This window comes from Triticum urartu, chromosome 5A (genome assembly GCF_056163025.1).
Source record: "Triticum urartu cultivar PI428250 chromosome 5A, HENAU_Tu73, whole genome shotgun sequence".
Classification (NCBI taxonomy): Eukaryota; Viridiplantae; Streptophyta; class Magnoliopsida; order Poales; family Poaceae; genus Triticum; species Triticum urartu.
Window position 1 is genome coordinate 603,996,572 of NC_141877.1, and position 18,380 is coordinate 604,014,951.

General features: G+C 46.0%; 1 protein-coding gene across 1 annotated transcript; it reads right to left on the reverse strand.

Moving 5' to 3' along the window:
- Nucleotides 1-549: 549 nt before the first annotated feature.
- On the reverse strand, nucleotides 550-12,597 carry LOC147973262 (uncharacterized). Its single transcript, XM_087524619.1, has 10 exons — nucleotides 12,470-12,597; nucleotides 2,806-2,913; nucleotides 2,614-2,710; nucleotides 2,492-2,539; nucleotides 2,282-2,335; nucleotides 2,105-2,162; nucleotides 1,814-1,890; nucleotides 934-993; nucleotides 787-849; nucleotides 550-684 (listed from the first exon to the last, which is right to left on the reverse strand). Exons 1-10 carry the CDS (start codon nucleotides 12,595-12,597, stop codon nucleotides 550-552), a joined length of 828 nt encoding a protein of 275 aa, XP_087380745.1.
- Between the last annotated feature and the right edge of the window lie 5,783 nt (nucleotides 12,598-18,380).

Here is an 18,380-nt window from a genome sequence, read left to right on the forward strand (position 1 = left end):
GGCCAAACCATGGTAGCCAGCCATGCGTCAGGGACAGCTCCGGCACGCTCATCAACATCACTATGTATGTTTCTGTTTTCCGTGAAGGAGAAACAAAGGATGGCGATGCTCTATGTACTATTCAGTTGTTGTTCATGGTTTTGCGATAAATAAACTAATAATACTCGAGTTTCCATAAACACCAAATATTGGGTTTCCGGAAACCAAGTTTCCTGTATCCATGGATTGGACAGAGTGGCAAAACAAAATAAAAATCTGATTTTGGCCATTGTGGCTGCTAAGAAACTTGTCGACAGCGTCGAACCGGTAAAGAAACGTTGTTTGTTTGGGCTCTAGACGACGTTGTACGGCCGAGGATTCTAGAACGCAGGATGGTCTTTGCCGGCTGTGGCGTAATGTATCATGTATGCTTATCAGAACACCTAAAAGTAGTTGGTCCTCCGACGAGAGGTTGTAAGATACATCACACATGGGTTGCTTGCACTTACCAAACCATCGGTACACATCGTCTCGCTAATACTCCACTCATTTAACAATCAGTACACATCATCACACATGGCTACGTAAGTCTAGCTCGGATAACTCATAAGCTGTGTCATCTTCCTGCGGGCTAATCTCCACCTCCCAATCATAATGAATCAAGCTCGTAACAGAACTGGTGTAGAGACACGGAATTGTCATCACCTAAAACAAACAAAAATATATTAGCTTACTGTTGCAATGGGAAAAAACAAGTGCAAACTTTCATTCATGAATAAAACTTCAATAGAAACATGAAATTAGCACCTGGTCAGCAAACCTAGAATCTTTAAGTCCTGCCTTCATAATCTGACCCCACCGCAAGTTAAACTGCATGATCAAATGACGACAGAGCACTCGATTAGATGATGGGGCAGAGGGGGAGATGTATGTAGTCAGAGTAACCTGCATTACCTTTTCATGGTAGTTTCTGCGGGCCACTTGTTCCTTCCGGTTCAGTGCATCCAGCTGAAACTATAATTACAAACCAAAAAATTGGTTTAACTGGTACAGAATTGATATCCTAGCCGTAGACTTATAATTATTTTGTTCAAGAAGGCAAATCTTGTTTTTCTCATGTACCGGCCAATGGACATTAAAAACTCACCCGTAAACTCAATAACTAGCCGTAGACTCAACATAAGCGGCACTCTGTTTGTTCTTCTCTACAAGTGCTTGATATCTGGATTAAAATACAAAATAATTAAGGAAATTTAGAAAAATATTAAGAGAGGCAACTCTATAGTGGAAAACAGCGTAAATTAACTTACCGGTGAGTCCGGCTACAATGATGGATTTCATTTGTAATTGAACTGCGCTTGATCCTCAATTGTCCAAGTTCCTATGTAGAACATAAAGAAGGGCCAACGAGTTATTATCATCAGCTGACAGCATAGAAATTAGCATACACAAGTGGTACATTTTTTTTTTAGTTTTTAGGACCATACAACTCGGCACTTCTTTATGGATCTCTCTCTCTCTCTCTCTCTTCTTACACTAAAACTGCACTTGTATTTTATCAATATTCCTTGCAAACTCTATTCTGACCTGAGATAAAATCACAGACCTTGGTAAAAAAATGTGAATCTAAATGCAACTTGTTGTATAAATCAGTGCTAAGTTCAGTACATTCACCAATAATAGAAATGGGCTCTGCAACCACGTTTCACTGTCATTCTAAAGGTGACAACTCAACATCAACCACTAATATTTTCTAGTTTTTGCCCAGTTAATATATGAGTTGTTAGGACTTATGGGTCATTTTCAATATCGATAACTGTATATCAATACATACCTCTCTCACAGCACTTGATTCTGCAAATACAGCAATCTCTTGCTGAAGCTCAGGTATGACAAGCATCGTCCGCCAACCTTTTAATAATATCAAATAAACACTTAGAAAGTGAATAGAGCAAATGCAATATCAGTTGGATTCACTGGATATAAAAAAACATGACATGTGGGGCTGCACATTCATGTACTGCCACAAGGTGCTTAGTGGGCAGCCACCCTGATCTCGCACAAAAATCTTATGTAATCCAAACTACCAAATTTAATCAAAAAGTAGAGAATGAAAGGCACATACCTCGAACCTTCTTGCTGGGAAATATGTCTTCATACAATTTCTGACTAGCGTAGAAGATCTATATTATTATAAATGTTGTGTAATTTTATTTGATTAATGTGCCATATATAAAATGAAATTCTCAATAAATAGGGAATTAACCATATAATAAGTCTACAATTAGTATAACATTCCTACCTGGGAACTAGACTCAACAGCAAGTAACCTTTGTATGTGAACAGCGTTACCTCCCTGAGAAAAAACACTCACTCGCTTACTTAAGGAAAAGATAGATGGTCAAAAAAAATTGAGTAACTAAACAAAGACGAGGTAACAAACCATACTATATTAACCAGCAACAGTATATAATTGCAACCACTACATGCACCATGTCAGGAGCATAATTACCTGGTAAACTTTCTGTCTTTGTTCAAGAGGCTGACCTGGTCTCCTCATCTTGAAAAAGGATCAGACATATTAGAAATAAAATAAAATATGGATCATGAAGATGGATCAGACTTTTAAATTACCATGCTAGCCTCAATGTCTACATTTATAAGTTTTCCAGATTCAACCTCCACGGCAAGGAGTGCCGCTTGGTCGTCATTGAAAAAATGTGGTTTCAGGCTGAAAAAAAATAGAAAGACCATGTTGACATGAAGAAACAGACAATTTTACCCAGCATAGATTTTAATGACAGGGCAAAAGGAAAAAAAACCAACCATCTTGTCATTACAACATCAAAGTACTCAAGCCAAGTGTGGATGTCACTGTCTCTGACAGATGGAGTGCATATATAGTTCATAATGACATTGGTGTACTCCCACAAACTGCATAAAAAAGTATAAGTGTATATATATTTAGATAATTGGCGAACACGCATAAACTTACGCAGTAAGAGCCAGCAACTAAAATCTGGAAACTTGGAAAGAAGAAAGTTGAAAACTAACTTTATTAATCAAGTCTAGCAAAGTGCTTCAGTTAGGAGAATGAAACAATAAAATCAATGCCACACTGATCATGTCAGCACATAAATATTTTCTCTTCAACCCTGAGTTGTGTATCAAGTCTAGCAAAGTGCTTCAGTTCAGGAGAGTTGTGTACCATGGGTTTGGGCGCCCCCACCCCTAGGAAACTTGCCCACCAAGCCGGGAGGGGTGGCTGCCTTAGGGGAGGCGCCCCTACCTCTCCACGTTACGTGAGATGGGGTGGGAGGAGCGCACAGCCCCTTAGTGGGCTGATGACCCACAAGTATAGGGGATCTATCGTAGTCCTTTCGATAAATAAGAGTGTCGAACCCAACGAGGAGCAGAAGGAAATGACAAGCGGTTTTTAGTAAGGTATTCTCTTCAAGCACTGAAATTATCGGTAACAGATAGTTTTGTGATAAGGTAAATAGTAACGAGCAACAAGTAATAAAAGTGAATAAGGTGCAGCAAGGTGGCCCAATCCTTTTTGTACCAAAGGACAAGCCTGGACAATTTCTTATATAAAGGAAAACGCTCCCGAGGACACATGGGAATTATCGTCAAGCTAGTTTTCATCATGTTCATATGATTCGCGTTCGTTATTTTGATAATCTGATATGTGGGTGGACCGATGCTTGGGTGCTGCCCTTACTTGGACAAGCATCTCACTTATGATTAACTCCTAATGCAAGCATCCGCAACTACAAAAAGAAGATTTAAGGTAAACCTAACCATAGCAGGAAACATATGGATCCAAATCTGCCCCTTACGAAGCAACGCATAAACTAGGGTTTAAGCTTCTGTCACTCTAGCAGCCCATCATCTACTTATTACTTTCCAATGCCTTCCTCTAGGCCCAAACAATGGTGAAGTGTCATGTAGTCGACGTTCACATGACACCACTAGAGGAGAGACAACATACATCTCATCAAAATATCGAACGAATACCAAATTCACATGACTACTAATAACAAGACTTCTCCCATGTCCTCAGGAACAAACGTAACTACTCACAAATCATATTCATGTTCATAATCAAAGGGGTATTAATATGCATATAGGATCTGAATATATAATCTTCCACCAAATAAACCAACTAGCATCAACTACAAGGAGTAATCAACACTACTAGCAACCTACAGGTACCAATCTCAGACTTAGAGACAAGAATTGGATACAAGAGATGAACTAGGGTTTGGGAGGAGATGGTGCTGGTGAAGATGTTGATGGAGATTGCCCTCTCCCGATGAGAGGAGCGTTGGTGATGATGATGGCGATGATTTCCCCCTCCCGGAGGGAAGTTTCCCCGGCAGAACAGCTCCGCCGGAGCCCTAGATTGGTTCCGTCAAGGTTCCGCCTCGTGGCGACGGAGTCTCGTCCCGTAAGCTTGCTACTGATTTTTTCTCGGACGAAAGACTTCATATAGTAGAAGATGGGCACCGGAGGGCCACCAGGGGGCCCACGAGGCAGGGGGCGTGCCCAGGGGGGTAGGGCGCGCCCCCACCCTCGTGGACAGGGTGTGGGCCCCCTCTGGTACTTTCTTCATCCAGTATTTTTTATATTTTCCAAAAATAACTTCCGTGGAGTTTCAGGACTTTTGGAGTTGCGCAGAATAGGTCTCTAATATTTGCTCCTTTTCCAGCCCAGAATTCTAGCTACCGGCATTCTCCCTCTTCATGTAAACCTTATAAAATAAGAGAGAAAAGGTATAAGTATTGTGACATAATATGTAATAACAGCCCATAATGCGATAAATATCAATATCAAAGCATGATGCAAAATGGACGTATCAACTCCACCAAGCTTAGACCTCGCTTGTCCTCAAGCGAAAAGCCGAAATCGATAAATATGTCCACATGTTTAGAGATAGAGGTGTCGATAAAATAAAATACGGACATGAGGCCATCATGATCATTCTTATAACAGCAACATATATGGATATTGTCATATGATTTCTTATGCTCAAGTAATAATCTATTCACAATGTCAAGTATGAATCAGAAACTTCATTGAGAACCAACAAACTATAATCTCGGTCATTGAAGCAATTGCAATTTATCATAACATCCGAAAGAGTCTATGTCAGAGATTTTCAGCAAATCCACATACTCAACTATCATTTAGTCTTTCACAATTGCTAACACTCACGCAATACTTGTGGTTACGAAGTTTTAATCGAACACAGAGAAAGATAGGGGCTTATGGTTTTGCCTCCCAACTTCTTACCTCAAGGGTAAATGTCAACAATAATAGTTCATGCTAACTCACATCCGATTATATATATATATATATATATATATATATATATATATATATATATATATATATATATATCAGGATCGTACCAACATACTGGGCTTGCCAAAGGATAAAATGTAAAAAGAAAAGGTGAAGATCACCATGACTCTTGCATAGGGTAGAAGATAAAAGTAAAAGATAGGCCCTTCGCAGAGGGAAGCAGAGGTTGTCATGTGCTTAAGGGTTGGATGCACAAAATCTTAAAGCGAAAGAACGTCACTTTATATTGCCACTTGTGATATAGACCTTTATTATGCAGTCTGTCGCTTTTATTATTTCTACATCACAAGATCGTATAAAGCTTATTTTCTCCCTCACTAATAAATCATACATATTTAGAGAGCAATTTTATTGCTTGCACCAATAACAACTTACTTGAAGGATCTTACTCAATCCATAGGTAGGTATGGTGGAGTCTCATGGCAAAACTTGGTTTAAGGGAATTTGGAAGCACAAGTAGTATCTCTACTTGGTGCAAGAAATTGGCTAGCATGAGGGGGAAAGGCAAGCTCAACATGTTGGATGATCCATGACAATATACTTTATCTCAGATATAAGAAAACATAACCCATTACGTTGTCTTCCTTGTCCAACATCAACTCTTTAGCATGTCATATTTTAATGAGTGCTCACAATCATAAAAGATGTCCAAGATAGTATATTTATATGTGAACCTCTCTTTCTTTATTACTTCCTTTTAATTGCAACGATGACCAAAACTAGGTTTGTCAACCTTCAACAACTTTTAATCATCATACTCTTACTATGTGAAGTCATTACTATCCATAAGATCAATATGATCTCTTCGTTTCTTTTTATTATTTTTTTCTCTTTATTTTTATTATTATTCACTCAAGATCATAGCAAGAAAATCAAGCCCTTGACTCAACACTAATCTTTATTATATAGCTCACGGACTCGATTACATAGAGAGATCATAAAGCAAAACTCACGACTAGATCATACTAAAACTTTACTCTACTAGATCAAGATATTACCAAAAGGATCGGACTAAGAAAAAAGGTAAAGATAGGAGTGTGATGGTGATACGATACCGGGGCATCTCCCCCAAGCTTGGCAGTTGCCAAGGGGAGTGCCCATACCCAATACTCAGTTCTCCTTCCTCAGAAGTAGTGACGATGGAGTTGTTGATGATGTAGGCTTGTTGTCCATCTTCCAAGGCATAGGCTCACCATCATAGAAGGATGATCGAGTCTCCGGAATCCTTAAATCTGCAGCCAAACTCATTCTCTTGAATCTATATTCATACTCACAGTTTTGGTTTTGCAGGTCATAGATCTGGGCCTGGAGGTGCTCGATTTTCTCGTGAAGCTTGAAGATGGTCTCCCCAATGTTCTTGGCATCCAGCTTGTGGTTGTTGGTGAACTCCGTGATCATTATGTGATTGGAATCAAGTCCACGCTCCACCATCTCCTGGCACTTGAAAACTTGTTGCTCCATTGCCTCGAGCCTTGTCTCCACGCTTCCAGTCCTCCGTGGTCCCTCAACATCGCGGATGTGCAGCAACCCATCACGCATCTCAACGGTTTGAGGGTGTTGCAGCACCTCCGCGAGGTAGGGCTTGATGACCTTCTCGAAGAACTTGTCCTTGGGGGAGCTTGGAGACGTCATGATGATCTAGATCTGTCAAGGAAACAGCTCGAAACGAAAACATGGGATAATTGCGTGATACATGAGTCAAAACCTTCGGGAGATTATATAATGAATTTTTACCGACCGAAAGAAGTATCGTGCAAGAAAGCAGAGTCCGGAGAGCGCACGAGGTGCCCACGAGGTAGGGGGGGCGCGCCCTCCACCCTCGTGGAGGCCTCATGTCCTTCCCGGACTGCTTCTTATTTTTCTATTCTTCTAAATATTCCAAAACGGAGAAAAATTGCCATTAGAACTGTTTTGGAGTCGGTTTACTTACTGTACCATATACCTATTCCTTTTCGAAGTCTAAAATGTTCCGGAAAGTGCCCCGTATGTATTCCTCTGGGGTTACGGTTTCGATAATGTTGGTTTCAACATTTATTGGATTACCTGAGATATAATGTTTGATTCTTTGACCGTTAACCACCTTTGGATTTGTACCTGCGAAGTTGTTGATTTTTATGGCACCGGAACGATAGACCTCCTCGATAACGTAAGGGCCTTCCCATTTAGAGAGAAGCTTTCATGCAAAAAATCTTAAATGAGAGTTGTATAGCAAAACATAATCACCTACATTGAACTCACGCTTTTGTATCCTTTCGTCATGCCATCTTTTAACTTTTTCTTTAAATAGTTTGGCATTTTCATAAGCCTGGGTTCTCCATTCATCAAGTGAGCTAATGTCAAATAACCTCTTCTCACCGGCAAGTTTAAAATCATAGTTGAGCTCTTTAATAGCCCAATACGCCTTATGTTCAAGTTCGAGGGGTAAGTGACATGCTTTTCCATAAACCATTTTATACGGAGACATACCCATAGGATTCTTATATGCAGTTCTGTAAGCCCATAATGCATCATCAAGTTTCTTAGACCAATTCTTTCTAGATCTATTGACGGTCTTTTGCAAGATCAATTTGAGCTCTCTATTGCTCAATTCTACTTGACCACTAGACCGTGGGTGATATGGAAATGCAATTCTATGATTACCGTCATATTTAGCAAGCATCTTACGGAAAGCACCATGAATAAAATGTGAACCACCATCAGTCATTAAATATCTAGGGACTCCAAACCTCGGAAAAAATAACTTCTTTAAGCATCTTAATAGAAGTGTTATGATCAGCACTACTAGTTGGAATAGCTTCTACCCACTTAGTAACATAATCAACAACGACTAAAATATGTGTGTATCCATTAGAGGCAGGAAACAGTCCCATATAATCGAAGCCCCAAACATCAAATGGTTCAATAACAAGTGAATAATTCATAGGCATTTCTTGACGTCTACTAATATTACCAATTCTTTGACATTCATCACAAGACAAGACAAACTTACGAGCATCCTTGAAGAGAGTAGGCCAATAAAAACCGGATTGCAATACCTTATGTGCAGTTCTATCTCCAGCGTGGTGCCCTCCGTAAGCCTCGGAGTGACACTTGCGTAGGATCTGTTCATGTTCATGCTCAGGTACACAACATCTAATAACACCATCTACCCCTTCTTTATAAAGATGTGGGTCATACCAGAAGTAATGTCTCAAATCATAGACGAACTTTTTCTTTTGCTGGTATGTGAAACTAGGTGGTATAAATTTAGCAACAATATAATTAGCATAATCAGCATACCATGGAGCAGTTCGAGAAGCATTTATGACATTTAGTTGTTCATCAGGAAAGCTATCGTCAATAGGTAGTGGGTCATCAAGAACATTCTCTAACCTAGACAAGTTGTCTGCAACGGGGTTCTCAGCTCCCTTTCTATCAATAATATGCAAATCAAATTCTTGTAGCAAGAGAGCCCATCTAACACTACAAAAAAAATACACTTCCGTGATGATACGTGTTTGTCACAGTAGGTCGCGTTTTTTGTCATGCATGTACATCCATGACAAATTTATGACAGAATCAAGATAGTCATACGTTGCTGCCGTAGAAGTGTTCCATGACATTACCAAAATTATCATCACGGAAGTGTCCACTTCCATGACGATAAATCGCGCTTCACAGAAGTGCTTTCGTCAAGGGTGACCGACACGTGGCATCCACCGTAACGGAACGCCGTTAAGCTATTGGGTCGGGTTTTGGATCCGATAACCCGTTAACAGCCCCGACCAATGGGAAATTTCCACGTGTAAAATTCTTATTGGCCGGATGAAACACGTGTCAGCTCGTCAGTGGGTCAGATAGGCGCCTATGATACGTCGACACATGGCACGGCCCAACAGAGGCCCATTCCTGTGAAAAGGCCGGCCCGTTTGACTTGGTCAAAAGCTGGCGGGCCGGCCCATGGAAAGCCTATTAACGACCTGTTCGCATATAGCCCATTTATAGCCCGCTAACCCAAGGCCCATTACGCCCTATCCGAATTAGGCCCAGTAGCATCATCTGGGCCATTCAATATGATTCTAGCCCGTTTTCACTTCTGGCCCATGTATGGCCCATGACGTCTTTCGGCCCATATGAGGCCCTATGTAACTCTTGGCCTATTAACGGCCCATGGTGAAACTGGCCCGTAATGAACAGTGTATCACTTTACACCCATTAACGGCCCGTGGTGAAACTGGCCCGTAATGAACAGTGTATCACTTTATACCCATTAATGGCCTGTTATTCTGTTGGGCCGTTTCCAGCCCATGTTATCTTTCGGCCTTCTCAGAGCCCATTTATTCTTGGGCTCATTTCCAGCATTTGTTTACTTACGCCCTGTTACTGTCATTTTCTGCTTGTGGGCCAAATTCAGCCCGTGGTTACAGTCGGCCCGTTTGTGGTCCGTTAATACGTTGGGCCGTTTTCATAGCGTCATCAAATACGACCTATTAACGATGGCCCATTACGGTCGGCCCATGAACGGACGATTCCAACTCTAGCCCCTTTACGGCCATAATGCGGCCTGTTATTGGCCCATGTTTGGCCAATCGATCATACGGCCCGTATAAGGCCCATTGATGATACTGTGACGCCCCCGATTCAATCGTACACTAATCATACGCGCAAACGTGTACGATCAAGATTAGGGACTCACGGGAAGATATCACAACACAACTCTACAAATAAAATAAGTCATACAAGCATCATAATACAAGCCAGGGGCCTCGAGGGCTCGAATACAAGTGCTCGATACAAGACGAGTCAGCGGAAGCAACAATATCTGAGTACAGACATAAGTTAAACAAGATGCCATAAGATGGCTAGCACAAACTGGGATACAGATCAAAAGAGGCGCAGGCCTCCTGCCTGGGATCCTCCTAACTTCTCTTGGTCGTCGTCAGCGGGCTGCACGCAGTAGTAGGCACCTCCGGTGTAGTAGGAGTCGTTGTCGACGGTGGCGTCTAGCTCCTGGGCTCTGGCATCTAGTTGCAACAACCAGGTAGAAGGGAAAGGGGAAAAGAGGGAGAAAAGCAACCATGAGTACTCATCCAAAGTACTCGCAAGCAAGGAGCTACACTAGATCTGCATGGGTATATGTGTAAAGGGCCATATCGGTGGACTGAACTGCAGAATGCCAGAATAAGAGGGGGATAGCTAATCCTGTCGAAGACTATGCTTCTGGAAGCCTCCGTCGTGCAGCATGTAGGAGAGGGTAGACTGAAGTCCTCCAAGTAGCATCGCATAGCATAATCCTACCCGGCGATCCCCTCCTCGTAGCCCTGTTAGAGAGCGATCACCGGGTTGTATCTGGCACTTGGAAGGGTGTGTTTTATTAAGTATCCGGTTCTAGTTGTCATAAGGTCAAGGTACAACTCCAAGTCATCCTGTTACCGAAGATCACGGCTATTCGAATAGATTAACTTCCTTGCAGGGGTGCACCACATAACCCAACACGCTTGATCCCATTTGGCCGGACACACTTTCTTGGGTCATGCCCGGCCTCGGGAGATCAACACGTCGCAGCTCTACCTAGGCACAACAGAGAGGTCAGTACGCCGGTCTAAATCCTATGGCGTAGGGGTCTGGGCCCATCGCCCATTGCACACCTGCACGTTGCGAGGGCGGCCGAAAGCAGAACTAGCCCCCTTAATACAAGAGCAGGATTACGTTCCAATCCGGCGCGCGCCACTCAGTCGCTGACGTCACAAAGTGCTTCGGCTGATACCATGACGTCGAGTACCCATAACTGTTCCCGCGTAGTTGGTTAGTGCGTATAGGCCAGTAGCCAGACTCAGATCAAATACCAAGATCTCGTTAAGCATGTTAAGTATCCGCGAACGCCGACCAGGGCCAGGCCCACCTCTCTCCTAGGTGGTCTCAACCTGCCCTGTCGCTCCGCCACAAAGTAACAGTCAGGGGCCGTCGAGAACCCAGGCCCACCACTACCTGGGTGGAACCACCTGCCCCTTCAGCCCCCATCTCCGAACAATATCACAGGTAATGTAACAGTGTAAAGTATATAGTATATGCCCGTGATCACCTCCCGAAGTGATCACAGCCCAGTAGTATAGCATGGCAGACGGACAAGAGTGTAGGGCCACTGATGGAACACTAGCATCCTATACTAAGCAGTAGGATAGCAGGTAAAGGTAACAACAGTAGTAGCAAGGACAGGCTATGCAGTAGTATATGATTAACTGAAAGCAGTAACATGCTACACTACTCTAATGCAAGCAGTATAGAGAAGAATGGGCGATATCTGGTGATCAAGGGGGGGCTTGCCTGGTTGCTCCGGCAAGAAGGAGGGGTCATCTTCGGTGTAGTCGAACACACGGACATCGGCACCGGTCTCAGAGTCTACCGGAAAGAAGTAACGGAGGGGGAACACAATAAATAACAGAGCAATCAAATGTAACAAAAAGCAGGATGCGGCAATATGCGGTGCTAGGGGTGACCTAACGTAGTGGTAGGTGATAACGGCGAAGGGGGGAAACATCCGGGAAAATATCCCCGGTGTTCCGCGTTTTTGGACAAATGAACCGGAGGGGGAAAGTTGTGAGTTTGCTATGCTAGGGATGTGTGGCGGATGAACGGGCTGCGTATCCGGATTCGTCTCGTCGTTCTGAGCAACTTTCATGTAGAAAGTATTTTCATTTGAGTCACGGTTTATTTTATATGATTTTCTAAAGTTTTAAATCATTTTTAGAATTTATTTAATTCAATATTATCCAGAATAGTGTTTGCTGACGTCATCATGACATCAGCAGTCAACTGGGACCGTTGACCAGTCAAACTGACAGACGGGGCCCGTTTGTCATAGACTATTTAGTTAACTAACGGTTAATTAGGTTAATTAGTGATTAGATTAATCTAATTATGATTAATTAACTTAATTAATTAATTAACAATTTTAATTATTTTTATTTTTGATAAAAAACGTTCTGGGGGGGTTGGGGCCCCACATGTCAAAGGGCCTAGGGGCCTTAACGGGTGTGGGCAGCAGTCAGTGCCTGAGCGGGCGCAGCCAGCGTTAGCGGGCTCGGGCACATCGGGCTCGTAGGGGCGTGCGGGCGCCTGGTGGAAGATGGTGCTAGCACACCGGCATGGAGCGCCGGCGAGCAGCGACCGGGCGGAGAAGGGGGGTGGACGCGCCATGCAGTCGGCAAACGGAGGTGCACGGGCCTGCGCAAGCGCGCGCGGAGGGGCCAGCAACGGCAGCGTGGCCATGAGCGGTGGCGGGGCGCGCTGACACGGGTGAGGCCAGACGCAGCGCATGCGCGGTCCGGTGTGGCGCGTGGGCGCGGGAGGCAGGGCGCGGGCGCGCGCGCTGCCTAGGACACGACCGAGCGTAGTGAGCGCGGGCGCAGTCGTGCGGCGAAGCGGGACAGTGGGCGCGAGGCGGGCTGCGGAAGGAGGTGAGGCCAGGGTGGGTGCGCGAGCATGGGGCGGCCTGAGCGCGGGCTAGCGGGGCGCGGTCATCGCCGGCGAGGACGCCATGGGCTCGGGGTCAGAGAGGGGAGAGAGGGAGGAGGAGGGGGTTTCCTCACGGGGGTTGTAGGGTCAGGGGCAACGGGGGTGAGGAGGAGGGCGAAGACGACCGGGCGATGGGGAGGCAGTCCGACGGGGAGGGGGGGTCCGGCGGGGGGGAGCGGTCCGGCGAGGGGCGTCGATGGGGTCGGGGCACGGTTGCCTCGATCCAGATCCAGTGGGGGAGTGGGGGTGTGTGGGGGCGAGGTGAGTAGGGAGTGGGGTGACTGGGGAGGGAGTTTAGGGTTCGGTCGTCCCATGGGTGATGTAGGCACCGGCTGGGCCGGCCTGTTTGGCACCGAGGCCATCTGGGCCATGGCCTAGCGAGGGGGGGGGGCGTTCTCTTTTTTTTGATCTTTTCCTTTTTCTTTATTTTCTTTTCTGCTTATTTATTTCTCCTATCATGTTTTCTTTTAGCCTTTAGTTTATTTTCAAATCTAAAAGGATAAAAGTAGTTTCTAATTTAGTGTATCTAAATATACTACTACCACATTAACTATGGACCCCAATAAAATAGTTTAGTATTTTGTTAATTGTAAAAGGCATGTAATTATATTTTTTGATACTGTCATAATTATTTTAGAGCCTTTAAACACTTCTTCAGAGTTTGGTTTTGCCACCACAATTACCTATGATTTATCCGGCACCTTTAGGACATTTTTGTTTTAGCGTTTCAGAACTTTCGTTGCTTGCTTGATTTTGAATTTGAATTTGAATCGTTTTCGAACTAACGCAAGGTTAGCAACAGTAATCAAGGTGACATGGCATCATTAGCAGAGGGTTACTGTAGCTTAATTATCCGGGCGTCACAATTTCTCCTCCACTACAAGAAATCTCGTCCCGAGATTTAAGAGGGGAGTGATGGGGAAGGAATTTGGTTACGAAATTCTAACGAGTCTTCTCGATCTTGGTTGCTCTTCTCGAAGCGGTCGATCCATTACGTTGATGTCTCCATTTCTCTGCTTCATGTCATCATGATGAAGTCATCCTTTTCTTTGGGAACTGCAACGTACTTACGAATAGGTAAGGGGCAGCTCGGCTACGACAGAATGCTTATGAGGGTAACAATCTGGGGTTAACCCATGAATGAGCATAAGATTATCTCTCGAGTTGAACATATAAAATACATCGAGAGTAAGGTACGAAGGTACAATAAGAGGTTCCAAGCGGATAGATAGCTGCTCGAAGTCTGAACCAGAGTGAGAAAGGGGTTCAGAGCAGCGAGAGTAAGTATTGCGTCTGATACCAGAATAGAGCACTAGGAAGGTGGCCCGTGAATTAAATACGAAGCTAAGCGTGGGGAATAACCATTAGTAACAGGGTTGTAGAGGAGAGTTAAGTTTCGATCCTTTGGAACTGTGGGTTATGGGCCCACCTTGTGGTTAAAAGTAGGAAGGGCGTTGACATCTTGCATGGTCATGATAGCAAGACAAGTCAGAGGGTAGCTGAGGGAGTCCTGGATTAGGGGGTGTCCGGATAGCCGGACTCCTGGACTATGAAGATACAAGATTGAAGACTTCGTCCCGTGTCTAGAAGGGACTTTTCCTTGGCGTGGAAGGCAAGCTTGGCGATACGGATATATAGATCTCCTACCATTGTAACCGACTCTGTGTAACCCTAGCCCTCTCCGGTGTCTATATAAACCGGAGGGTTTTAGTCTGTAGGACGAACAACAATCATACCATAGGCTAGCTTCTAGGGTTTAGCCTCCTTGATCTCATGGTAGATCTACTCTTGTACTACCCATATCATCAATATTAATCAAGCAGGAGTAGGGTTTTACCTCCATCGAGAGGGCCCGAACCTGGGTAAAAACATCGTGTCCCTTGTCTCCGGTTACCATCCGCCTAGACGCACAGTTCGGGACCCCCTACCCGAGATCCGCCGGTTTTGACACCGACATTGGTGCTTTCATTGAGAGTTCCTCTGTGTCGTCACTTTTAGGCCCGATGGCTCCTCCGATCATCAACAACGATGCTGTCCAGGGTGAGACTTTTCTCCCCGGACAGATCTTCGTCTTTGGCAGCTTCGCACTGCGGGCCAATTCGCTTGGCCATCTGGAGCAGATCGAAAGCTACGCCCCTGGCCATCGGGTCAGATTTGGAAGTTTAAACTACACGGCTGACATCCACGGGGACTTGATCTTCGACGGATTCGAGCCACAGCCGAGCGCGCCGCGCTTTCACGATGGGCATGATCTAGCTCTGCCACCGAACAGTGCCCTGGAGGCCGCACCCGCATCGGCTCCAACCCTTAATTCGGAGCCAACTGTGCCGATCGAGGATGGGTGGTTGGACACCGCCTCGGGGGCTGTAATCTCTATGGTGATCGAGCCGAACACCAGCCCTGTCCTCTGCGAAGCTCGTGACTCCAAGGAGCCGGACTCCTTTCCGGACTCCGAGCCCTCCGCGCCCCTGCCGATCGAATCCGATTGGGCGCCGATCATGGAGTTCACTGCCGCGGACATCTTTCAGCACTCGCCCTTCGGCGATATTCTGAAATCACTAAAGTCTCTCTCTTTATCAGGAGAGCCCTGGCCGGACTACGGTCAGCAAGGTTGGGATACAGACGATGAAGAAATTCAAAGCCCACCCACCACCCACTTTGTAGCCACTGTCGATGATTTAACATGCTCGACTTCGACTCCGAAGACATCGACGGTATGGACGCCGATGCAGGAGACGATCAAGAACCAGCGCCTATAGGGCACTGGAAAGCCACCTCGTCGTATGACATATACATGGTGGACACCCCAAAAGAAGGAGATGGCGATGGAACAGTGGAGGATGACCCCTCCAAGAAACAGCCTAAGCGTTGGCGTCAACGGCGCCGCTCTAAATCCCGCCAAAACAAAAATGGTGATTCTGGCACGGGAGATAATAACACTCCGGACAGTGCCGAAGAAAACCCCCTCCAGCAAGATTCAGCACAGGAGGATGGAGAAGCCAGCCCTCATGAGAGAGCGGCAGACAAAGAGGTCAAGGACGATAATTATATGCCTCCCTCCGAAGACGAGGCAAGCCTCGACGATGACGAATTCGTCATGCCGGAGGTTCCTGTCGAACAAGAGCGTTTCAAACGCGGGCTTATGGCCATGGCAAGCAGCCTCAAGAAAAAACAGCAACAGCTTAGAGCTGATCAAGATTTGCTGGCCGACAGATGGACTGAAGTCCTTGCGGCCGAAGAGTATGAACTCGAACGCCCCTCCAAGAGCTACCCAAAGCGCAGGTTGCTACCCCGATTAGAGGAGGAAGCACCTAAACCTACATCACCAGCACATGATACGACCGACCGGCCACCTCGTGGCCGCGACAAAGAGGCCTCTCGGCCCTCCACTCAAGCCGCACCCCGGCGCCGCTCAAAAAATACCAAGGCACGGGAAAATGCGCCAGACCTGCGAGATATATTGGAGGACAAGGCAAGGCAAACAAGATCGATCTACGGATCGTGTGGGTGCCCCACGGTATGAGACGGTAATCGTCACTCCGGATATAGTAAATCCGGCCGGGCCGAACACAATAGACAAAGCTCATTTGAGCTACGTCGTGACATAGCCCAGTACAGAGGCGCCGCACACCCACTATGCTTCACAGATGAAGTAATGGATCATCAAATCCCCGAGGGTTTTAAACCCGTAAACATTGAGTCATACGATGGCACAACAGATCCTGCGGTATGGATCGAGGATTATCTCCTTCATATCCACATGGCCCGTGGCGATGATCTACACGCCATCAAATACCTCCCACTCAAGCTTAAAGGACCAGCTTGGCATTGGCTTAACGGCTTGCCAGCAGAATCAATTGGTTGTTGGGAGGACCTGGAAGCCGCATTCCTCGACAATTTCCAGGGCACTTATGTGCGACCACCAGACGCCGATGACCTAAGCCACATAATTCAGCAGCCAGAGGAGTCGGCCAGGCAATTCTGGACACGGTTCCTAACAAAGAAAAATCAAATCGTCGACTGTCCGGACGCAGAGGCCCTAGCGGCCTTCAAGCATAATATCCGTGACGAGTGGCTCGCCCGGCACCTTGGACAGGAAAAGCCGAAATCTATGGCAGCCCTCACGACACTCATGACCCGCTTTTGTGCAGGAGAAGACAGCTGGCTTGCTCGTAGCAACAACATGACCAAGAACCCTGGTAATTCCGATACCAAGGACAGCAGTGGCAGGTCGCGTCGCAACAAGCAAAAGCGCCGCATTAACAACAACAACACTGAGGATACAACAGTTAATGCCGGATTCAGAGGCTCAAAATCCGGTCAGCGGAAAAATCCATTCAAAAGAAATACTCCGGGCCCGTCCAGTTTGGACCGAATACTCGACCGCTTGTGCCAGATACATGGCACCCCCGAAAAGCCAGCCAATCACACCAACAGGGATTGTTGGGTGTTCAAGCAGGCAGGCAAGTTAAATGCCGAAAATAGAGACAAGGGGCTGCATAGCGATGACGAGGAGGAGCCCCGGCCGCCGAACAACAGTGGACAGAAGGGATTCCCCCCACAGGTGCGGACGGTGAACATGATATACGCAACCCACATCCCCAAGAGGGAGTGGAAGCGTGCGTTAAGGGACGTATACGCGATGGAGCTAGTTGCCCCAAAGTTCAACCCATGGTCCTCCTACCCGATCACTTTTGATCGAAGGGACCACCCCACTAGCATCCGTCATGGCGGATTCGCCGCATTGGTTTTAGACCCAATTATTGACGGATTTCACCTCACTAGAGTCCTTATGGACGGCGACAGCAGCCTGAACCTGCTTTACCAGGATACAGTACGGAAAATGGGCATCGATCCTTCGAGGATTAAACCCACTAAAACGACCTTTAAAGGCGTCATACCAGGTGTAGAGGCCAACTGTACAGGCTCAGTTACACTTTAAGTGGTCTTCGGATAATTTCCGAAGCGAGGAGTTAATCTTCGACATAGTCCCGTTTCGCAGTGGCTATCACGCACTGCTCGGGCGAACTGCATTTGCCAAGTTCAATGCGGTACTGCACTACGCATACCTTAAGCTCAAGATGCCAGGCCCTCGAGGAGTCATTACGGTCAATGGAAACACCGAGCGCTCCCTCCGAACGGAGGAGCATACGGCGGCCCTCGCAGCGGAAGTACAAAGCAGCCTCTCAAGGCAATTGTCCAGTCCGGCCATTAAACGTCCGGACACCATCAAGCGCGCCCGGAGTAACCTAAAACAAGACCGCCTGGCACGTTCCGAGTAGGCGTAGTAGTGCGGCCCCAACCCCAGCCCTCGCGAAATTGTGAAACCAGTGCTTCGCGTACATAACTACGCTCTGGAAATACCATGGGCACAGGGGGAGGGGCACCATCACGGCACGCCCGAAACACGACTTAAACCGCACTAGGGGCTGCCAATTTTTTTAATTTTCTCTTACTTTTAGGACTCCATTCTTCGGAAGGCCTGTCCGGCAGTATAATTGCCGCACAAACGATGCAAGAACTAGGGAAGCAGAAAG

Bases quoted from the DNA above. Each gene is read 5' to 3' on its own strand.
- LOC147973262 (XM_087524619.1), bottom strand. From the start codon at position 12,597: ATGGCCACGCTGCCGTTGCTGGCCCCTCCGCGCGCGCTTGCGCAGGCC. The intron at 2,914-12,469 runs GTGTGCTAGCAC...TTTTTTATGCAG, and splicing joins CTCGCCGGCGCTCCATGCCG to TTTGTGGGAGTACACCAATG. The intron at 2,540-2,613 runs GTAATTTAAAAG...TCCTTTTTCAAG, and splicing joins TAGACATTGAGGCTAGCATG to ATGAGGAGACCAGGTCAGCC.